Raw genomic sequence first — 23,774 nt, forward strand, 5'->3', positions numbered from 1 at the left:
AATGGTGCAACTGTGTTTACTTTGAAAACAAAAGAAATGTTTTTACATATTCGAATTTATTTGACACATACCAAAATGTCTTTAAATTATGTATTTTTATAGTTTGATAATTGAAAATAAATTCATGCACCAATATTTTAACATAGAATACAGTGCAGGATTTATGAACATACATAAAACCATAACATATAAATGTTTACTAGTAAGATTTAAGAAGTTTTCTTGACACACACACACTATTGCTCTTTAAATATAGTTGTACATATCCTCACTGATCAGTTTATTGTTCTTCCACATGATTATTTCAATGCAAGAGGCAACCAGTATGAAAGGTCAGTGGTACAATATAGGCAGACGTGGTCATCACTCAGCATCACCAGTCACATGGTTACAGAAAACAATTAGGACTGCATGGGGACTCTAACTGTGGCCCAACAACCTATCCGTGGATTAATGTAAGGCATTAATATAAATTGGCATATAAAAATAGCTTAATGATCTAATCCATTTAGAATGCTGAAGCACTTCTGTGGTACATGTTAATCTGTTTAATTGAAAATGCTTCATTTCACCTTTTCGCTAAACTGACAACTGCAACTAGCCAGTAACTCAAGATCCAAAATTTCAGTTCACTGGAAGGACTTGTGGGTATGCATGTGCTCAGTCACAGTCCCTACCTTAGTGTGTGCCGTCAGCCCCTCCCGCCCTGGGCGGCCAGGTGTAAGGTCGGACAGAGGTGGTTTGAGCTATCTTCTAGGTAGCATTGTCCAAGTCATATTTGGTTATCCAACCAACTCTGAGAACTCTTAAGGTTATTGTGTTTTATAATCTTGATTTATCAAGTATTGCTTGGGCTTAAGAATTTGTTCTGTAGAGATTTTGTTTTTTTGTTTGTTTTTAATCTGGACGACCTATATACATAGTTCAGAAGCAAATCAGTGATGTCAGGTCAGCCCAACTCTGGAGTGACCAGTGAGCCTCAGGTCACTTCATTTATTACCTTTTAGATTTAACAAGAAAAAGCAGCTCAACCTCCTGGAAACAGGTGAGCGTTTATTTATTTTGCTTCTGTTTTAGAGTAGAGGTTTGTTTTTATTTGAATTCTGTTTTTGATTTTGTAGGTTTGGCAAGGAACATAATAAAAACTCATTCTAATTCCTCCCTCCTGAATTTTCCTTTGTTGCTCACCTTCCTGTAGCCACTATTTCCCAAGCAGGTAGCTGGTGTCCTTCCTTTTAGAAGCCTTAAACACGTGACATGGGTGACAGACCAGGGTTTGTTAAGGGTCCTGTAGCCCTCCTCAGTTTTGAAGTTTTAGCACCATATGTAGAAAGGAGATAATTTGTGGGAGGTGAGATAGCAGCCCACACAACTGGAAACTTTCAAAGGCACTTAACGGATATAAAACTCTGCAAACGAAATGTTAAAAAATTAAGTTTCTTAACTTGTTTATACATGGCTCATTTGGTTTTGAAAGCTAAATGTGGAGAACAGAGGCTATCGATAGTTCTAGAATTTCGGTGCATCTAACTTAAGCTGTCTTGTTCAACTTATTTGTAAAAATGAAAATTTTAAAGTATATAGAAACAATAGCAAAACATCTTTTGTAAAAGTTTTGATGCAAATTAAAAGTTACATATTGGTTAGGGTAACTGAGGCTTTAAATTTTGTCAGTGGGCTACATTATCAGATAGGATTTTTTTTTTTTGTCAGTGTTAGTACATCCGGTTTTTAGTCTTAGGAACAGAGAGGCAAACAGTCTTAACGTTTTAGAACTGACCTTCCTTCTTGGCATCACAGTTTTGGAGCTTCCCGAGCGTGGGGGCAGTCTTACCACTTCACGAGCACAGGCACTTGCGCGGCCTGCAGCGCTGAGGCCTCCCCAGCGGCCTGGGCGAGGAGGCGCCTTCACTGCCTCTGCAGTTGCTGGGTGGGAGTGGCAGCAGCAAGAAAGAGGGTCCTGGCATTCACAGGCAGCGCCACACAAATACACTGAAAGTGCAGATTGGACAGTCACTTTACAGGGCTGGACATCATACTTGATAAAGTGACAAAAACAATCTTACCAAGTGCTTCAGAGTAGGGCTCAGGTGATGATGTACCAAACATGTCAATGTCACTTTCAGGGGATAAAAAGGCAAACCAGGGATCTTGACACCCATTAAAGATCTATGGTTTTCAAAAAATTTTTAAAGGTCTCCCCCCTCCTTTGGTTTGGCTCTTCACACAGCCAGTGTGTGTACTGACTGAGGACTTTGGCAGTCTGACTTCACACTATCTCTCTTGTTACTACTGAAAAGGTTTTATCAGCTCCACTTGAGCAGGAGAGCCTTTCTAGAGTTCAGTGCAGAGCCAGGGATCCCGGGAGGCTCCCATGGAGACGAAGGCCTAGGGGCCCTGCGTTTGAAAGGTTACTGCTCTGCCTTTTATAGCAATCAAAAGTCACCTGTCTCTCCTGCCTGGGGTGACCAGGTGACAGATGCACTTTATGCCTCTTATTGCTGGCTTGTTCCAGTGTGGCTGGTGCTCCTTCGATGGGTGTTGACACCCCACAGGGAGCTGGCAGTCCTATCTGAAGGGCTCTAAGTGCTGGCAGCTGGCAGAGTAGATCAGAGGTGGGTGCTCACAGACAGGCCACCAGAAAGCATCCTCTGAGGCCATTTTCTACACCAGGGGTCCCCAGACTTTTTACACAGGGGGCCAGTTCACTGTCCCTCAGACCGTTGGAGGGCCGGACTATAAAAAACAACTATGAACAAATCCCTATGCACACTGCACATATCTTATTTTAAAGTAAAAAAACAAAATGGGAACAAATACAATATTTAAAATAAAGAACAAGTAAATTTAAATCAACAAACTGACCAGTATTTCAATGGGAACTATGCTCCTCTCACTGACCACCAATGAAAGAGGTGCCCCTTCTGGAAGTGCAGCGGGGGCTGGATAAATGGCCTCAGGGGGCCGCATGTGGCCCGCGGGCCATAGTTTGGGGACCCCTGTTCCACACAGTGCTTTTTGGTAGGAATTCTCTACAGTGCCTCTTCCACAACCTCACTCAGACCACTGAAAAATATCTGGAATGCATGCATTTCTTCTCCCCCCACCACCCCCCAAAAACGTTTTGCTTGGGCTGAACAGAAACCAATATTCACGTCGCAGTCAACTACATTAGATGGGGACCACAACTAGGACTACATTGGATGTGGAGAAGCCAGTGACTTAGAATGAGCTCGTCCTGCTGGTGGAGGGACAGAAGCAAGCCGCCTTAGAAATGCTGGTATCCTCTCTAGAGCAGGCCGGAAGGGGTGCTTCCAGAAACACTGGAAGACCAGTCACACTTCCCAGAGCAATGTGTCTGTTTTACACAGAGCCCTGGCTCCAGGGTTCCAATAGCTGGTTGAGGTTCTGCTGCTAACTAGCATGGGGCCTAACGGCTACACCCCTCCCCTGATCGCTTGTGGAAGACTGGGAACACTTGCCCTGCTGGTTTCTCAGTGTAACTGAGGCTCAGTATTTCTTTTAAACCTCTTTTGGTTATGGATTCATCATCAACCTTAAGAGTTCTTGTGATCAGTTGGAAGTTATGAGTTAAAAGATCTATAGATCAAGGTCATTCTAACCTGTTTAGAATGATGCTATGGACTGTTCAAGAGGTCCCACTGAAATATGCCGTCTTGGGTCTATCCCCTGCCTGTTCCTCCATCCAGCGAAGCTCAGAGCAGCTACCACATGCCCTGCATGTATCACCAATCCCAGGGCAGTTCTAGCGGACACAGCCCTGAGAAGGTTTGGGTAGGGGATCGCCAGACACTAAATCCCTTATACTTGGAAAGTCTTGTCTTCATAGGACTCAGTGAATTTCCTATTTACCAGCCCCCCTCAGCGCCACAGGATGCTTTGGGTGGGGTGGGGGAGGGAGTGAGGAGCAGGCTCGCGGTATCGCAGCCAATTAGTCAGGGTGGTACCTGCAGTCATCTCCTCCAGTGCTGACCACATACTTGTCATCATGGGAGAAACGGATGTTCGTCACGTGAGCCGAGTGACCAAAGTAACGCTTATGTTTCGCCTGTGAGCAAAAGTGAGTGGAGACAGCTCAGAGACTCTGCTCCTACCAGGAACCATGGACCACTTCCCCTGAAGGACTCAGAGCCCTTTCCCAGCGCCCTCCTTCCATTTGCTCTGGGCATCTGTCAACCAGCCCTTCACTGGCTTTCCCATTGCCTCGCCCCACGACCCCACCGTCTGCCCTTCCCCCAGCTCTCCAGGGGAGATGGAGGGTGAGGGTTGCCAGATTCCCACAGGGCTAGATTCTAGATGGCCGCCCCGATGTGGCCACCTCTCGGGAACAGTGCAGGAGGGCGAGCGCGGAAGAGGAGGAGGGCGAGCGCGGAGGCAGTGCGGCAGGTTACTCCATGGAAGACTCACAAATTTTTCTGTGCATGGAAAATCAAAGAGCTTCACCAGCCCAAAGTCATCTCCTGTGACAATGTTCAGGCCAGCACGGGTCACACAGGCACAGTTAACGTCAGCCTTGTCTGCATTTCGCGGCCAGATGCCAATGACTTCGTCTCCCAGAATGCTGTTCCAACAGGAAGAAGTGTTAGAAGGAGACCTGTGAGACGGCTTCTCGCAGTCAGGCATCCTCTCAGGGATGAGAAGGGGACAGGAGTATCTGACAAAATTCAGGACTGTCACGTGGCTCTTCCAGCAGGAAAGCATCTGTCCCCTCCCCCTCGACCCAGCTCTTACTGTTCTCTTCTGCCCGCGCCCCTTTCACAACTAAAAGAAAATTACTTCCATCTTTGATTCTCTCCCTCTTCCCTATAGTCCTCCTGATTTTTTGTTTGAAAGTGGGGACTCCTTCGAGCTCAGAGGTTGATGGCCTCTCTTCCCTTGACTTGGCGAGGCATTGTTCCTACGGAGCTGGCAGGGCCACCCTCCCACTTCCTCCTGCTAACTACAAGGGCTCCGTCAGGAGCTGGGGATGGTTTCCCTGTGCTTGCTGGACAGGACTGGGGATTTGTAGGATGGATTACACAAAAGGAGGGACTTTGGCCCTGGCCGGTTGGCTCAGTGGTAGAGCGTCGGCCTGGCGTGCGGGGGACCCAGGTTCGATTCCCGGCCAGGGCACATAGGAGAAGCGCCCATTTGCTTCTCCACCCCCCCCCCCCTTCCTCTCTGTCCCTCTCTTCCCCTCCCGCAGCCAAGGCTCCATTGGAGCAAAGATGGCCCAGGCACTGGGGATGGCTCCTTGGCCTCTGCCCCAGGCGCTAGAGTGTCTCCGGTCGCGGCAGAGCGACGCCCCAGAGGGGCAGAGCATTGCCCCCTGGTGGGCAGAGCGTCGCCCCTGGTGGGTGTGCCGGGTGGATCCCGGTCGGGCACATGCGGGAGTCTGTCTGACTGTCTCTCCCCGTTTCCAGCTTCAGAAAAAAATAAATAAATAAAAAAAATAAAAAAAGGAGGGACTTTGCATGCCTAGGCCCAGGCCAGATCAAATCCAGTAGCCCAAACTCTCAAACTGGTGCCAAGAAGCTCACTCCCGCCAAATAAAAAAGATACCTTTATCTCTGAGCTTCAGAGCCCAGCTACATACAAACTTGGAGGCTTAGCCTGAGACAAGAGACTCCCTTGTGACCTTTTCCTCAAGAAGTGGTGCTTGACCTGTGGTGGCACAGTGGATAAAGCATCGACCTGAAACACTGAGGTTGCCGGTTCGAAACCCTGGGCTTGCCCAGTCAAGGCACATGTGGGAGTTGATGCTTCCTGCTCCTCCCCCTCCTCTCTCTCCCTTCTCAAAAATGAATAAATAAAATCTTAAAAAAAAAAAAAGAAGTGGTTTTCTCCAGTCACCTTGTCCAGGAAGCCCAGGTGATCTTCTCAATGACCATGGCTTCGGTTACCTGCTTCCCCAGGGGGACCTCATGCACCTGGCGCTTGTAGGCTCCTGTTGACACCTGCAGAGTGGAAGGAAACCATCTCAACAGCCCACGACTCCCCTTCTGCTGTGCTGCTTCCCAGACCACTGGCCCAGCCACCCCATCCCAGGACTTTTCTCTAAACCCGAGTGCAGCTGCAGGCTACAAAGCCCTGGTCAGCCCAAGTTCACATGAGCAGGGCGTTTTCCCACAGAATTTCTCACTATTTCCCAAAGACCCCAGGAGTGGTTCAAGGGGAGTTCCCAACCAGCAGCATCAGCATCCTCTGGAAATGTGTTAGAAATGCACATGCCGGGGCCCCACCCAGACCTACCAGATCAAACACTCAGAGGGTGGGGCCCGGCAGCCTGTTTGTAACCAAGCCTCCAGGTGATTCTGATGCTCCCTCAAGTCTGGGAATCCCTGCTCTCGGAGAGCCACGGTCCTTTGGTACAGAAGGCAGGCTAGTTTTCTCACAGCTGCTATAGATGATTGTGGGAGCTGTAGGGCCTGACCCTTGCTTCTCTGAGAATCTTCTAGGGGAAACTGATCATTATCCAGAAGATGACTGCTGCCTACATCTCAGGTCATGGAATGAGCTGAAATCTGTCTCACCTCAGGGCCTTTGGACAGATAGTCTGGAACAATATTTCAGCCCTGTTTGTTGGGCTGACTCCACATCCTCAGAGCTCAGCTTAAATACCACTGATGCAGAAAGGATGTGAATGTAAATTCAGCCCTGTTGAATGCTTCCACAGCATCCTGCACTGTTTCTTCTCCGAACATAATAATTCGTAATTATATTTTGTGACCATCTGGTTAATGCTTGTCTTTTCCATTACAAGGCAAGCCCCAGGAGAGCAGGGGCCAGGACCATTCTGTCCAAAGCCTGCCATAGTGCCTCATTTATTACATTTCTCATAATGGACATGTCCTCTCTCCTTTCACAGTGAACAACTGCAGCTCACAAATGCACTGTTTGTTCAGAGTGCTGGAGAAATTGTTTGGTCTGCAATTTCGAGGGTGGGAGCCCTCTATCCCATCCACGTGCTAGTTCCCACCAGCCCTTACCTCCTGGACCCAGTGATGAGCTCTCACTCCAGCCCATTATCTGGAATCCAGGTCCCAGGTGTAAAGGGGCCACACTACCCAGTAGGATTTGGATTGGAATTGAAAAAGTATAAGAAGTGACCAACTTCAGTGCAGCCTGAGAACTGGAACCTAGGAAGCTCTGAAGGCGAGGTGATGAGGAGGGTTACAGATGATTAGAGCTGTGTTTCCTGCTTTTCTTATTGAACTCGACTATTTCAAATCCTATTTCTTTAACCTGCTTAAATTCTCTAAGCCTGTTTCTTCATTTACAAAACGGGGAAAGTAACTACCTAACAGGGTTTCTGTAAAGAGTAAATCAGCACATTGGCTGACACACAGTAAGCACACGATTAATAGAAGCCCTTGCTATTATTGCTGTTATTATTGATTGCCCCAGGTAACAGTAGAGCTGAAGCTACCTGAATGTATTTGCCATCTGCAGAGAAGTCCATCTGAATGACAAAGCTCGGGATATCTTTGCAGTAGCCAATGCGATTCAGGCTTGTGCCCTGAGTGAGGTCATAGAAGTCAACTGTGTGTTCCGAAGACCCAACGGCTAAGAATCTGCTGTCTGGGCTGATTCTAGAAAAAGCAATCCAAGAGCAAGGTCACTGGGGGCTGGTCAGGCGTGAGGTGTGCTCTGGGACGGGCTCCCAGACTCAACAGCAGTGAGATCTCACTTCATAGCTCACTTAGCTTCTCCTACATTACAGAGAATTAAACAGTTTCTCTGGATCAGAGCCTGAGGCACTAAGGAAATGCATGTGTGCAGGCTTCTGCAGAAGGGCATTTCACAAGAGGTTTTCACCACACTCTTGTGGAATTCAGTACAGGTATGTCTGAGAATGGATGTGTGAGAGGGACTCCTTTCACAGTTGGCTTATTGAAAGGGACCTTCTTACAAATGAGTTCATTCCAGCCATGGCCCTTGGAATGGGAGCCCCTCGGAAGAATGCCTTTCTCCTCCCTGCCCAGAGCACCTGCTATGTACCTGATATCTTGGATAGCAGATTTCCGATCTCGTTTTTTCCCCCAAACTTTCAGGCTGTTCACCAACAAGATGACAAACTCTCCATTCTTCATGCCGATGGCCACCATCTCCCCGTCAGGGCTGTAGGCTGCACACCTGGCTGCGTGGCCCAGATTCACCTTGTTCAGCAGCTTCTACATTGATACAAAGTAACAGCACCCGAGCCCTTGGCGGCCTCCGCTGGTCTCCAGGGCAGACCCTGTCCCAGGCAGGGCAGCCAGGCTACGTCTGCTGCCACTGTCGGCCTCCAAAGTGCTTGCTTCTAGGTACTGTCCTGAGGAGCTAGTTGGGCAATAGGTTTTGATGACAGCAGCGTGAGACACATCACGGTTTAGGGTAGGGGTTGGCAAACTTTTTCTGTAAATGGTTTGGATGTATTTCAGGCTTTGGGGTCCATATGATTTGTGGCAACCACTCAACTGCTGTTGTAGCACAAAAGCAGCTACAGACGCTGCTTTAATGAAAGAGTGATATAACTTGTACAAACAGGCAGCAGGCCAACCTTGACCCTCCGGCCCTAGATTGCTAACCTATTATTGTTCAGGTAAGAGTTTGCACTTCGCTTCTGTTCACATCCTGAATCCTGGCTCTCACTGGGCTGGGTGTGTTTGGTTAACTTACTTTTTCATTTTCCCATTTGAAAGAAGAATGATATTAATACTGGTCTTGCAAGGTTGTTGTAAGCATTAATAATAGTATATGTGAAGCATCTGGTATGTAATAGGTATTTAATAAAAATGATAGCTGCTGTTAATAATCAGCATCATAATAATTGTGAACTTGCTTATAATATAGCCACGCTTAGGCTTTTGCATGGCTGTTCTTTGATCTGTACACTGAAAATAGGACTCAGACGTTAAGTAGCCATTTTGTAATGAAACCAAGTACTTTAATTATTAAAAACTTAAGTACTTGTTTTAATATTAGACAAGGCTTGGTAACAATCTTTTTTTCCCTTGACTATTCCTTACTATTTTAGATTTTTACTCCAGATGATGTTTTTAAAATTATTTTTTGATATTTTAAATTGTTTTTCCAAATTCTAAGAGAAGCTTTCTTGCGATTTTGATTGAAATGTTCCATCTGGGAACATTTAACATTTTAATCATTTTTAGTCTTCTTTTACAGGGAAGATGATTTCTCTCTTTCGTTTTTAAAGGTTTTGTATGTTCTTCCATGACAAGAGAATAATTATTCTCATTTAGATTATTCCCACTATAATGGGACTTCTTTCATTAGGTTCCTGACTTAATTATTGACCTGTGGCTGATTGCTTTTTAACCCCACCCCAGGCATGGCCTCTCTTAACTACTCTGTGAGGCCCACGTGGGTGGGCACCAGAACCAGGCAGAGCAGTCCCCTCACCTTGTCAGCCAGGTCCCAGATGCGGGCTGTGCCGTCATTGCTGGCAGAGATAAAGATGTCCTTGGACGGGTGTGTGGCCAGGCCCCAGATCTCCCCTTCCATGTGTCCATCAATCAGGATGTTGGAAGCTGCGTTTTTTTCACCAACTTCAATTATTTCTCCATCTTTGGTCCCCACTAAAATTTTTCCCTGTTGTAATCAAAACACTATTAGAAAAATGACAAATACTGTATCTTCCCACTCGGATGAATTATCTAGCGTAGTCAAATTCACAGCGGCAGCAGGAGGCAGTTGCCATGGGCTGGTGGGAATGGGAATTCACTGTTCCATGGGTACAGTTTCAGGTCTGCATAGTAAGAAAAAGTTCTGTGAGTGGATGGCGGTGGTTACACAAGGATGAATGTGTTACATACCATGAAACTGTACACTTAAACAGGATTAAGATGTATATTCTATGCTATCTATATTTTGCCACGATTTAAAATAATTTTTTGAAAACACTTTCAGGACATCTTGGGAGAGGGGAGAGGTGTTTTGTTTTCGGCTGAGTCACAGCCCTGAAGCGATCTCCTTCCACCTTCTCACTTTGTCTTTTCTCCACCAATCACTCTGGGTGAGAGACTCAGCCCAGAATTCTCCATCACCCAGTCTCTGCTAGCTCATCCCGGGACTGCAGGCTCAGCCAGTGTCTGCTCTCGGACAGCTCACCCTCTGCTGGGTTCTTCCTGCCATGGGACAAAAATCCATCTTGGATGCCTTCCAGCTTAGACCTCATCCTGCCTTCATCTCTCACACATCTAAGTCCCCTTCCAGATGGCTGCCATTTATCTCTGTACACACCACATCCCCAATATCAAGTCATGTGGACTACAGTGTCAGGTTTCCCTTTGTGTGTGTGTGTGTGTGTGTGTGTGTGTGTGTGTGTGTGTTTGTGTGTGTGGCAGAGACAGAGAAAACCAGAGAGAGGGACAGATAGGGACAGACAGACAGGAAGGGAGAGAGATGAGAAACATCAATTCTTCGTTGCAGCTCCTTAGTTGTTCATTGACTGATTTCTCATATGTGCCTTGACTCCGGGGGCTAGAGCAGAGTGAGTGACCCCTTGCTCAAGCCAGCGACGTTGGGCTCAAGCTGGTGAGCCTTGAGTCTTGCTCAAACCAGATGAGCCTGCACTCAAGCTGGTGGCCTTGGGTCTTGAACCCGGGTCGGGTCCTCCGCGTCCCAGTCCGACGCTCTATCCATTGCACCACCGCCTGGTCAGGCTCAGGTTTGCCTTTTTTATGGAGAGCATCTAGGAAGCAAATTCTTAGATTCTCACCAATCCAAAAATATAAACCAAGGTATTAAATAGAAGATATTTGTTTTCAAGTGCACTGGAATCTCCTGGGGGTATTAAAAAAAGAAAAGGGAAGAAGGAAAACATGCCCTTTAGATTCTGATTTGCCAGCTGTGGCGGGGGCCGTATTTTCTAAGAAACACCACAGTTGTTTTTTGATATTCAGCCAAGGTCTGCCTTGAAAACCAGTGACTTGAATCAGACAATTTGGTGGCCCTTACTCTCTCCCTCACTGACGGCATAACCTTGAGCATGGGCAAATTATTCAATATCTCTATGCCAATGATAATATTATCTGTAATAATAGCACCTAACATCTGAATGTGGCCATGTGCCAGGCATGATGAAAGGCAGTGGGCATGTGTAATGCATGTGATCCTCATAACAACCGTGGTCTGGACACAGGTTAAATAACACGCATACGTCACAGACCCAGTTCTACTGGGTTAGTCACCGTTTGCACCCAGGTCTGACTCTAAGCTACCTCCCCAATACAGTGTATACCGATACCTAGGAGTCTTGTTTTAAGGGTTCAAGAACTCAGCACAGGGAAAGTGCCTAGCTGGTGTGAAAAATGACTAACGGAGCCATTTCAAAATGGAGTTGGAGCTGCATTCTAGAGGAACTCCCTTGCACGTCTTGTTCCTTGAATCTTTTGACTGGGCCAGCTCTTTGGACTGCATGAAAACCAACTCTGTTCTTTTGTAAAGCCAGCAGGAAAGTGAACCTTCTCACCACCAGGACTGTGATTATAGACTTTCTATTAAGACAGAATCATTAACAATCATGGGTAGCCCAGAGTAGCTCAGCTTGTTACCATCTAGGTATTCTTTCTTCTTTTCACGCAATTATTCCCTTTTCTCTTCATGTAAAACCCTCTTGCTTTCACCCTGCAATAGGGGCACTAATTGGGTTCCTGCCTAAATTTGTGCTCCCCAGATTGCAGTTTTTTGATCCCAAATAAACGTTGGTTGCTACCACTTTCGACTGTCTAATTTTAGGCAACCGCTGGGAAGGTGATGCAAGGACTCTCACTGGGACCCCTCCCTCCTGGCCTGCCCCGTGGGCGGAGGGCGCGAGGGCAGAGCAGTCCCGCGGGCAGCCGGCGCCAGGGCAGACCGGCCGTGCGCAGACGGCCGCGCACTCACCTTGCCGCGGCACACGGAGCGCACGCACTCCACTGGCTGCCCCGTCTCCAACTGGAAGGCACGGCAGCGCTTCATCTCCTGATCCCACAATTTCACGGCACCTCCTTCTTTGGTCCTAAAAAACGATCAAGAGGAATTCCATGTTACCCCTTGGCTTCAGACTTCCTCATGACCCTCCACAGCCCTCTCGCTCTGTCACCTCCTTAAGGTCACAGGCACCCGGAGCCCAGTAGGACTGACCCTCCAGCGTGGCTCTTTTCTTGGGCCCTGCTGATGAGCCATCATAAGCCCTTGATTTTCTAAAATGCCTTCAAATATCATGATCTTGGAAGGAAAGAGAATTGTAATCTAGAAAATCAAACTTTTTATTAGCTCAAACACAGAGAAATAAATGTTTCTCCTGTTTTTCTGCTTCGTTGTCACAGTTTCCCTCTCCCCACTGGAACGGCTCTCTCCTGTTTTCACTTCTCCCCCTGAGCTACCCAAAGTCACACTTGAACAGCGAAGCCACTTAGATCTCCTCAAGAATACCTCTCAGTTTTTAAACTACCGTGAAATAGCTGTCTCCTCTCATGCTTACTGCTGAAGGCTTTGACTTAGGGCCCTCCTGGAGAAGTGGCAGATTGATCTCCCAGCTGCAGAAAAGACAGGAGACTGCAAATCTGCACTTGCTCCAAGTTGTCAGTTCCTCCCAAAACTAAACAGCGAGACCACTGGTTCCCAGAGAAGCTTTGCTTACGGCCGCTCTTTTCCGCCAGTCACTATGAGTCCGTCCCGGAGGGTCGTGTACATGGTGAAGACAGGGCCTGTGTGCGCCTTGGCCACCAGCCGGATGAGGAAGTGGTCCTTCCACACATAGACGTCCCCATTGATGGCACCCGTGAAAGTGAGGTTGTTCTGTAAACCAAGGGACACCTTCCACACCAGGACACTCAACAACAGCTTTCCACGGGGGCCCTTCCCAGACCCCTGCTCCTCTGTTAAGGAACCAGAGCTGGAGAAATGCAAACACGCACTCAAGCTGACCTTCTGTGCTAAGTAAGGAAAGGCAATTTGCAGCTAACCCCAAATAGTGTATAATAAATCACCTGGTTTTGAAATTCAGTTCATTGTACTTTGGGGCTTGTGACTTCCCCACTGAACACAGCTCTGCATAAAGTGAATTTCCATTCTGTGAGCAAGTCCCAGGGGATCGGAAGGGACGGGCAGGACCCCACCTGAAGGACACTTTCCTGGGCTCATCTAGGTGGGTACATCCACAGCTGGAGGGCAAGAATGGGCTATGTTCCAAAACATCCCCAGGGCGTCTTGCCAGTGGACTGAGGGCACCGCTCCGCCCATTTGAGGATGTCAGTTGGGGGAACTGGTGGTACACGAGGGCTGAAGGACGTTCTACAGTAGTAGAAACAACCCACCTCCTCTGTGCTGTCTAACCCAGGCCTGGCAGGCTTCCAAGTCCGTCTGCCTCTGGAATAATGAGCCCTCTGCCCTGAGTGGGGCCCTACCTTTTCTAACATTATTTTTAACTTAGAAAATGGAATTTCATGGGGTGACACTGATCAATAAGAGTACACTGGTCTCAGGTAAACATTTCTATAGCATTTGAACTGTGGCCATCACCCAAAGCCAAATCATTTTCTGTCACTATATATTTATCCCTCTTTACTCCCCTTCCTTTTCTAACATTTTGAGGGGGGAAAATATAGTCAGCTCACCCAACTGTGCTCAGGAAAGGGAGCAGTGATTGCAAATAAGCCAATAAAGCCAGTGGCAATGGCTTTCTTGTGGTTCACAGCTTCTTGGCCAGACTCCTTCCTCATGCCCCCAGCCCACCCCACCGAGCCCAGGGCTCAGGTCCCCTGTCGGGAAGCTCTGCTGGAACTCACAGCACCGAAGGCCACGGAGAGCATCGTCTGCATCTTGGCAGCCTCCATGGACCCGATGACGCCCTTCTTGTAAAGGAGGGCGCTGCCTGCCAGCGTCCAGAACTTCATGTGTTTGACACCGACAGACACAAACTGCGTGTCTGAATCGGGGCGAAATTCCACCACAAATATGCGCTCCAGGTGACCCCCTCGGCTGGCCACCTTGGCACCTGTGTGGATGAGAGAGGCCCATGAGGTGGCCATGCTGAGCCCTCGGGCCGGAGGACGCCCCAGCCCAGGATGGCTCCCCACCCAGCGAGCCCAGGGCCCACGCCAGCGTCCCTGCTTCTCTCACAGCACCCTGCCCCCTCCGACACTGCTCCCAAGGTGGGAAAGAGGCTGTGTCCGGGTAAATTTCCAGAACAGCAGGTGCTGCTAACATAACCCCTGCCTCCACCCCACTCCACCCCACCCCACAAGCCATATCCAGGCCCCTGTGAACAGGTAAGGACAGCCTTGGAGAAGGAAGCTTTCAGGTAAGATAAAAAGGGCAAATGGCTTAAGCCCCCCCCCCCCCACACACACACACACATCACCATAAGACTCATCCCCATGGGAGTACAGCCCCCGGAGTGTCACTGAAGGCTCAGTCTTTTAGCCTTAATTTCCCTCCAGGATTCTCCATTCTTATTTTCTTTTTAAATAAAGGTCCTCATATTCCATTTTCCTTTATGGCTTTTAGGGTTAATTTTTTTTTTTTTTTTTTACCTTTTACATTTAATAACTAATTCTTCCCTCAACTCCATTTATTTATGCTTTTGACTTGTCTCAAGTTTTTCTTTTTTTCTCCTGAGTTTTATTTAACCTTTGTTCTAATCCAATCCCGATGCCACCATTTATTTGTAGAACAACTTTGGACAAGGGAGTCAGCCTCTCTGTGCCTCGGTTCCTCCTCTGTAAACTGAAGATAAGAAGAGCCCCATCTTTGAAAGTGTCGTGAGGATTAAAAGAACTGATACAAGTGAGCCCTGCGGCACGGTGCTCGCTGAGTGTTCCTGCGCCATCGCTGCTATCATCATTCTTAGCTTCTTTATAAATCTCTCGGCTCCTGTTCTTTTAGCCCTTATTTTAAACTGCATCTATTTTTGTCTCATCAGCCCTTGAGCTTTTAATTTTTATTTTAAACTTCACATTCTCTTAACTTGCTCTTAGTGGTTAGTTCCAATTTTTCTCTTATCTCCTCTCCCTACATTATTCACTCACATGTAATTTTCTTCCCCTCTTCCTTATAACTTACACTTATTTACCCATGTGTTTCTATAACGGCTCTCTCAAAGAGTGGTGATGGCATGTTCTTAATGAGGCCAGACCACCGCCAGCCTGTGGACACTCCCTCCTGGAATCGCCTCCCAGGGACGGGGAGGGCGGGGAGGGCTGCAGGCCACCTCTCACTCCCGGCCGTAAGCCACTGTGCAGGTGAAATGTTTGACTTCCTGGAATAGACCCATCTCTACCTTGGGTCCATGGTCCCTAAGAATGCCATCAACTAAGTTAAAAGACAACAGAGTGGGAGAAAACATCTGTAAAACTTATAAGGGACAATGAACATTAAGAATCAAAAGAACTGCAGATTATAAGACAAACAGCCCTCCTGCCTCCAGCAGAAAAAGGATGTGAACAGCTGAATCCCAGAAGCAGTGGTACACAAGCAGTCAATAAAGTGATGGAAAGAGTTCAGTAGCCGCAGGGGAAATGCAAAATAAAACAATAAGAAGATGCACATTTCTTCCAAGTCTCTGTTTTTTCCTGGTTGTAATCTTGTGAACACTTCTAACTGTGCAGATGCCATCTCCCTCTGGGCACTGGCTTCTCGGTTGCTCAGAACAAATTTCACACGAGTATCTAGGATCTGGCAACAGGCAGGTTATATAATAAGCTCATATTTTTTTTTTTTTTTTTTAAACTCTTACCACCCCCCACACACTTTCAAGAGTTCCACAAACTAATTAACAAATGAGGAATGAATCATATTCTCCTGAATGGTAACAAAAATGTACATACACCTCCCTGAAAACACATACCATTTATCTGTACGCCGGACGTGAAGTGAAGGAAACACCACACACATCAGCTCAGAAGAGCTGGTGAGAGGCTGTTACCATCACTGGCTCAGAACCCACCTGTACAGGCCTAAGTGCTGGTTCCAACAAAGACAGTGGGCGGGGAGTTACCGAACAGGAGGCTTCCTGTTTTCCGGGGAGCTTGTTAAAAAGTTCTGGCTCCACCAATTCTCCCTCAGGAGGTCAGAAGGGGCCCCCAGTGAGGAAAGGTCCTGCCCAGAGGGACAGAGGAGGGAAGTGAGGAGGGCCAGCCTGAACTGGACAAGACGAGACTGTGGGTAGGGGCCAGAGCTTCCTTCCAAGGAAGTAGGAACGCACTTGGTCTTGGCGACCGCAGGGAGCAGAGTCGCTGGTGTATAAGAAAGGCATGACACCTGACCTGTGGTGGCGCAGTGGATAAAGCGTCGACCTGGAATGCTGAGGTTGCCGGTTCAAAACCCTGGCCTTGCCCGGTCAAGGCACATATGGGAGTTGAAGCTTTCTGCTCCTCCCCCCTTCTCTCTCTCTCTCTCTCTCTCTCTCTCTCTCCCCCCCTCTAAAATGAATAAATAAATAAAAATAATTAAAAAGAAAGGCATGACGACACAACTCATGACCTCACAGAAGGAAGGGCTTTAGAAGAACTTTGCAAGAGCAAGTGGGCTGCCTTGTGAAGCGACAAGGGCCACATCCTTGAAAGCGTTCAAGGAGAGGATGGGAATCGGTCTGAAACGCAGGCGGAGGAATTCCTCCAAGGCGAGGACGCTGCCTGGGCAGGAAGCCTTACCTCGTCCTGTCAACTCAAGGATGCGACGAGGCTATCATTTAAGAGGCTCAATTTCTCATCTGGGGTTGAGTCTATTTAGTCAGCTGGCCAGGACATAGTGAGGAATGAACCCACAGCCCCAAGCTACAGATTACAGGGCTATTCAGACACATACTCACAGATAAGAAAATGAGAAAAGGATGAAGGTGATGAGTGAATGTCATCGTAAAAGCCCGCATGTCCCCAACCTCTTTTCCTCACGTGGGAGCTCAGGAGGGATTGGAACTTGTCTCCTGCTGCGCTCATCTCTCTGGAGACCCCTCTCAGCACCCCCCCCCCCCCCCATGGGACGGTGCTGAGATAATGGGACACGGAAGCCCTGGGTCAGAGACATGCTGTCTGTGTGTGTGCCGGCGAACATGCCCCAGAAACGGGCTCTTCTGCTGCAGACAGACCTCATTAATGTCCCGACTAATTGGATCTGCTTCTGTCAGCCTGAGAATATGCTCGGAAGGTGGCACATCTTTGATTCTAAGAGAATCGTAAGTTTAGTAGCAGCCTCTTTCTCTGTGTGCATGTGCCTTGTGCACCGGGGAAGGGGAAGTAAGAAAGAAAACCAGCTAAATTAGATATAAACCTTGATTATAAGATGAATCCCCATTTCAAAAAAGTAAAATATATATAAAAAAAATTAAGTTTCTAAGACTATGGTGGAAAACCATGTCCCCAGTTCCTGTAATAAGACAACCCAGGTGACAAGGCGGCAGCCGGATCCAGGAGTCACTAGAAAGCATGCTGAGAAGGCAGTCGGGTCAGAGGCTGTCAGGACAGAGATGGAGGGGGCTGCTGCCTCTGTTGGAGGACGAAGGCTGCCGCAGGGGGCGCTCTCCCACAGTGCCCCACGCCCCTTCGCTGACCATCACAGGCCTGCCCTGGCCAGCCCCTCCTGGCCACAGGGCCCAGGGATGCAGTGGTGTCCAGTGAGCAGTTTCTCCAGGATCCCGAGAGTCCTGGTGTCCGCTGGCCCAGCGGCAGTGCCTGCCTCCGCGGGGAGGCAGCCCCAGGTTGGGGCCCAGCCCATGCCAGCGCACGCCTCCCTCCCATCGGATGGACAGGGAGCTCAGCTTCGTACCTTCCTGCCAACGCCAGACGGTGATGGTGTGCTCGGGGTCCACGCCCACCGACACCAGCAGCTTCCCGGTAGCACTGAAGTTGATGTAATTCACCCCCTTAGAGTGGAAGCACCGCAGCATGGAGAGGGTGTGCTTGCTCATGGCGTCCCAGACGTGGATCGAAGGTGTCGTTCCTGAATGTGGGAGGTGTGACAAAGAGCTCAGGCTGGAGAACAGCGAGCCGCGGCCACACTTACGTTCATCTAAAGGTCTTTTGAAGACAAGTGCTCAGGGGCCTTGCAGTTACTGGGCCGAAGAGACCTGCAGCCTGACCTGGCCAGAGGGAAAAGGCAACAGCAAACATCTGCTGTGCCTTTGGAGACAGCTAAGGGCACTTACACCCAACACGCACACTTGTGGGGAGTTTATACAAAGGAGACTGATGAGGTCAACGATTTGTATCTGCTACTCAGCCAAATACAATCAGCAAACACGATACAGCGACATGATTTTGCGGTGCAGATTCAAACTACTCACGACGGAACAGCCGTACCTGAGGTCTCCGCAACATCACCTGCGTGAGGTGGGCAATGGCAATGAGGAAGCGGCAAGGGAAAACAACAGCTAAAATAAGTCATGTTTCCAACAGTGAAGCACTAAACATCAGCATCAGAAAATTTCAAAGTAAATTTAAAAATGGACATGGGGTCAATGAAAACAAGCAGGGAGATATGTTTGTAAAAACTGCCCTTGAAACGAGCAAGTTAAACAAAAGAGACACTTCACAAATGTGAGTCGGTTCACATTTGTTGCTGGCAGTTTCCTGGGGCACAGAGGAGCCAGGCACACACACTGCAGTCCACCAGGCTTCAGACACGGCGCTCTTCCTTTGACACCTGGGGTCTGAAAAATTATCCTCACGAGGTCACAGAGGTGAGCCCATATTTATTTCGAATATCATGCTATGGCCTGACTTCAGGGCTCCTCAGAATCACCAGTCACTGGATGCATCAACTCAAGCAACACAGATACATTCAGGGCTCAAAAAAATCAACAGCAACATCAACAAGAAGGGGTGGATGTCCGTGAGCCGCCCTCCCTGCCCCAGTAGGGCTAGGCCAGCACTCCCGCTCAGCGGGGAGGACCTCGGCCGCAGCGGGCCCTCCTACCTATCTGGCTCGTGGCCACCACGTTCCTGTACTTGGGGTGCTGGTTCACCGTGAGGCAGAGGATGTCATCTGTGTGCTCCAGGTAGAAGCTCTGGCTCCCTGGGGAGAGACGTGGATGGTGAGCTGGGGAACCTGGAGTCCTCGGGGCAACCCCAAGGCTTCGTGTGGAGTCTGGAAGTGCCCTGTAAAATGAGAACTTACCCCCCAAATTCTCACTTCAGACTCATCCTTGGGGAGACAAGAGATCTCTTTTTACATTTACACAGTCTGTTGTGGGTCTGAGAGGAGAGCAGGTGTCATATCTAATACACATAAGCTCCCTTCGCTCCTTCCCGCTGTCCTGTGTGGGCCCTGAGCACAGCCATGTGCAGAAGCTTCCGGAGTCCGGAATAATGACATTTAACGTCTCCTGCTGCCCTTGGCTGAGGGCTGACGGCTTCTCAGTGTCCACCTCCGAGCAGGGTGGGGCGGGGGCCTGGAGGTAACGCTTTACTGAGCAAAATGGCGCCATCTACTCACTGGGAAGGGCAGACAGTGAAATAAGGAAACACAGACGGTTCCTGACTCATGATGGTTAGACTTTAAGGAAGGCAACACACATTCCGCAGGAACCATACCATGAATTTTAAACTCTGATCATTTCCCGGGTTAGTGACCTGTATTCCAGTTCTCTGGTGACACTGGGCAGTGGCAACACACAGCAGCAAGCCACTGCTCCCAGTCAGGCATGTGGTCAGGCGGGTAAACAACTGATACTCTACCATACTCTCTGTGTTAGGAGATCTTGCCTGACTGTAGGTGGGCAAAATATAAGTGTTCTGAGCACATGTAAGGTAGGCTAGCTAGGCTAGGCTATGATGTTCTGTAGGTTAGGGGTATTAAATGCATTTTCATCTTACGACATTTCCAATTTACGACGACCCTGTCAGGATGAAACCCCGTAAGTCAAGGAGCATCTATACTTAGAGAATCCCTTTGTATCATGCTTACTCATCACAGTGCCGATCCACTTGGGGGCCTGGATATGCACACACGGGGGATGCTCACCCCCTAAAGCCCCAACTTGATGTATGTCACAGGAAGTGGAAGAGAAAGATAAGAAATACTTGATCATTGTGGCAAATGGGTTTGCTGTCAAAATTGGCCACGGTAAACTCGCCCAAATGGCCGAGGACGAGAGGTGAACGATGGCACTGACGTACAAGGAGACCACACATTCTGTTAGAGTGAGAAATGAGGCTAGAAAATGGAGAAAATACACAGGAAATTTCAAGGCCCTCCTCCAAAAGAAAGACAAGTCACCATGTGCCTAGTGATTTCATTGTCTGAAAAACTTATTCATCAACAATTACATAAATTGGGAAGGACACAAACATTTGAAAAGAAAAAAAGGTTTTTGAAGATAGGAAGCAAGTAAGGCAAATATTAACATTTAAATCTGGTAGTCAAGATATGGATATCTGTTACATTAATTTCTGAATGCTTTTTGCTTGGGTTATTTCTCTTTTTAAACTTTTTAAATTTAAGAATGTGCCCTGACCAGATAGCTCATTTGGTTATTGCCCTGGTCAGCAAATGGCAGCTTGTAAGCCACATGCGGCTCTTTGGCCCCTTGAGTGTGGCTCTTCCATAAAAATACCACGTGCGGACACTACCTTGATAAGGAATGTACCTACCTATATAAGTTTAAGTTTAAAAAATTTGGCTCTAGAAAGAAATTTCAATTGTTGTACTGTTGATATTTTGCTCTGTTGACTGAGTTTGCCGATCACTGATTAGAACATTGTCCCAAAGCATAGAGTTTGCTGGGTCAATCCCCTGTCAGGACACATACAGGAACAGATTGATGTTCCTCTCTCTCTCTCTCTCTCTCTCGCTCTCTCTCTCTCCTCCTTCCCCTCTCTAAAATCAATAAAATAAACATTTAAAAAATAGAAAAAAATAAATTTAAGAGTCATCATACAGTTGAGGGACATTTTGGGTACTTTTATTGTTTACATGTTCTCATTTTCATTGCAAATTCAGCTAAATAGTCAAAACAAACAAAACTTGAAAATCTGACCTGTTAAAATGTTGGTCACTGTTAAAAGTGAGTGAGAAGCCTGACCAGGTGGTGGCGCAGTGGATAAAGCATCGTCCTAGGATGTGGAGGACCCAGGCTCAAATCCCCGAGGTCACAGGCTTGAGCCCAAAGGTCGCTGGCTTGAAGCCCAAGGTTGCTGGCTTGAGCAAGAGGTCACTCGCTCTGCTGTAGCCCCCCAGTCAAAGCACATATGAGAATGCAATCAATGAACAACTAAGGTGCCACAATGAAGAACTGACGCTTCTCATCTCTCTCCCTTCCTGTCTGTCTTATCTTCCCTCTCTCATACACACACACACACACAAAAAAGAGTGAGAAAATTTCCCCCATGCCTTGTTCTTGGTTACCATTGTACGAATTTCCCTATTCCCCACACCCTCTTTTTTGCTTTTCTCCATCCGCTCAGCCTCCTGGTGCTGACAGAAACATAGACATCTCTCTTGACAACTCTGATTCTTCAAGCATGAGCCTGAGCATTTTCTAGAACTAAACAATACCAGTCTGGAATAGAGAGGAATGGCTTTAAAGGGAAGAGAATGCTTATGCTTTGGGGCATCTAAAGAGTGGGAAAGGGCATATAAAGGCTACAGTAAAAGCCTGCATTCAGAGTGACATTTCCCGGCAGCTCAGTCACCTGTGGAGAGGTTCTGAACGACGCCTGCCGCGGCGGTGTGGAAGATGATGTCAGCACCGTCGTTCAGGTAATGCAGGTTATTGCGACAGTCAAATCCTCTGTAGCCAAACACGTGGTCGAGAGCCAGCTCCTGCATTCCCACACAAAGATGAAAGAGGCCATTAGAGGAACAGGCCCACGCTGCTGGGACAACCACGTGTCTCATGGGAACTGCATGGCCTGTGAAACAGCTAACCACTTGCTAAAAACATTTTGCTTCTCGACTAGCTGAGGGTAAAATGCGCCCCCTTTTTAAGCTGTCTAGCATGCTAGGGGACAGGTTAACACACAGAATTATAGTGAGTTTTCTAAATAAACTAGATTTGCTTCCCAGCCCCTCAGGTGAGCCACAGTCTAGGGCAGTGGTAGTCAACCTGGTCCCTACCACCCACTACTGGGCGTTCCAGCTTTCATGGTGGGCGGTAGCGGAGCAACCAAAGTATAAATAAAAAGATAGATTTAACTATACTAAGTTGTTTTACAAAGATTTATTCTGCCAAACTTAGCGAAAATCCGACATAAAGTACTTGGTAAGTAATTATTATTATATGCTTTAGCTTGCTGTAACTCTGCTTTATAAATTTTATAAAGTAAAGTTACTTCCCTACTTTATAAATCACCATTACTGTGGAACCAGTGGGCGGTTAGAAAATTTTACTACTAAGAGATACAAAAGTGGGCGGTAGGTATAAAAAGGTGACTACCCCTGGTCTAGGGATTTGCTGCTGCTGTAAAGGTTACCGAGTCGCTCCTAGTAGAGCTGAACGGTGGTTCTGATTTGCTCCGATTCCCACCAGCGCAGCTGAGCCCGGCAGAGCAGAATGCGGAGGCGAAGGCCGTGCTCATTCTGTTGTTGGGTTCCTGTCCTACAAAGTTTCTAATTTTTTCCCCCAACAACTAGATACTGTTCTGAGTTTCTAGTCTTTCTCTTCTTCCTGCCTTGTCTTCCATGACAAAGAGCAGTGGCTGATTCCGATTAGATGGGCCCTTAATTCACTCTGACGCACATGCGTTGCGGGCAGTGGTCTGTGCAAGGCGCTGTGCTGGCTGGTGGGAGACGAGATTAAGATGTGGGTTCCTTTTCTCCAGGTTCCCTGACTCTGGCCTTTCCTTTCTCCAAAGCTCACCAATTGCACACATCAGGTTAATTCCCCTAAAATACCATACCACCTCCTTCCTCAACAACATGTGCTGACTCTCGTGGCCTGTGGGGAAAAGCCCACATTCCTTACGTTGGTACAATTAGCCTGCACACCCATCTCCTGTCCCCCTTGGTCAGGTTGTCTTGTTTATTTAGCTCATATATCATGAGCTCTCCTACCTTTATATTTTGCTTTTTTAAATATCTCTCACCTGGAAAGCTCCTTTCTTTCAACTTACTGAGTGTGTGCCCGCCCTTCAAAGTCCCTGCAACCCCATCCCTCACCCCCATGTGCTTCCCAGAAACTGTGTGTGTAATTATGTGACTTTCTGTCCTAGCGGGCAACTAACTCAGCTGGGCCAATCAGATGGTCTCTCTCAGGAACTGAGAATTTAGGCCTGGCTGCTTCACTGAGGAGATGTAAACTCAGGCGCTGGGTAGCACCTACAGTCTACCAGAGTCGTTTCAAAAAGTCTGCAGAAAAAGAGGAGACTGTATCAGACACACACAAGGCTCTGTTGGCAGAAAAAGGCCCCATCTTTGCTTATGATGGCTTTTCAGCCCCTGGATCCTGTTGTTCCCAAATCTCAGCTGCATTTCCTGAGCTATGCTCAGGAAACGAGTCCCATGATAAATTTCCCCAATGAATCCCTCTTGTTTAATAAAAAATTAAGGATAGATTATTCTGACCTCAGAAGGGGAGCTGGATGAGCAAGAAATAATGGCAGCAGAGTATGCGAAGGGCTGTGGGGGGAGGACTCAGGAGGGTCTAGGGTGAAGAGCATCAGAAAAGACTGTACAGAGAGGACACCAGAAGAGGGTTTAGAAGGACCAGGGTGTGGAGTGGCAGGAGGAGCTTCCAATCAGAATGGACCTTGAGGAGTTCTAATCCGGGGCCTGAAAGTACAAGGCAGCTTCAGAGGCCATTAGTAAAGGTTTGGGGTTGGAGATGTGAGTTATGGGGGAGACTCACAGGA

At 47.9% G+C, this 23,774-nt stretch overlaps 1 protein-coding gene across 4 annotated transcripts in view; it reads right to left on the minus strand.

Annotated features, from left to right (window-relative positions):
* Window positions 1-107: 107 nt before the first annotated feature.
* The window catches only part of EML6 (EMAP like 6), a 263,423-nt gene continuing 239,756 nt past the window's right edge, over window positions 108-23,774 (minus strand). For 3 of the 4 annotated variants that reach the window (XM_066378261.1, XM_066378258.1, XM_066378259.1), the window contains exons 30-43: window positions 21,618-21,747; window positions 18,901-18,999; window positions 18,285-18,305; window positions 17,752-17,925; window positions 13,776-13,984; window positions 12,629-12,786; window positions 11,890-12,004; window positions 9,406-9,594; window positions 8,002-8,174; window positions 7,430-7,592; window positions 5,854-5,957; window positions 4,429-4,582; window positions 3,969-4,069; window positions 108-1,992 (exon numbers count right to left, since the gene is read on the minus strand). In XM_066378261.1, the coding sequence (XP_066234358.1) occupies window positions 1,968-1,992; window positions 3,969-4,069; window positions 4,429-4,582; window positions 5,854-5,957; window positions 7,430-7,592; window positions 8,002-8,174; window positions 9,406-9,594; window positions 11,890-12,004; window positions 12,629-12,786; window positions 13,776-13,984; window positions 17,752-17,925; window positions 18,285-18,305; window positions 18,901-18,999; window positions 21,618-21,747 (1,815 nt within the window). In that variant the 3' untranslated portion in view covers window positions 108-1,967. The remainder of the gene's footprint in view (window positions 1,993-3,968; window positions 4,070-4,428; window positions 4,583-5,853; window positions 5,958-7,429; window positions 7,593-8,001; window positions 8,175-9,405; window positions 9,595-11,889; window positions 12,005-12,628; window positions 12,787-13,775; window positions 13,985-17,751; window positions 17,926-18,284; window positions 18,306-18,900; window positions 19,000-21,617; window positions 21,748-23,774) is intronic. The other variant, XM_066378260.1, reaches the window with a different exon arrangement.

This window comes from Saccopteryx leptura, chromosome 3 (genome assembly GCF_036850995.1).
Source record: "Saccopteryx leptura isolate mSacLep1 chromosome 3, mSacLep1_pri_phased_curated, whole genome shotgun sequence".
NCBI classification, from domain to species: domain Eukaryota; kingdom Metazoa; phylum Chordata; class Mammalia; order Chiroptera; family Emballonuridae; genus Saccopteryx; species Saccopteryx leptura.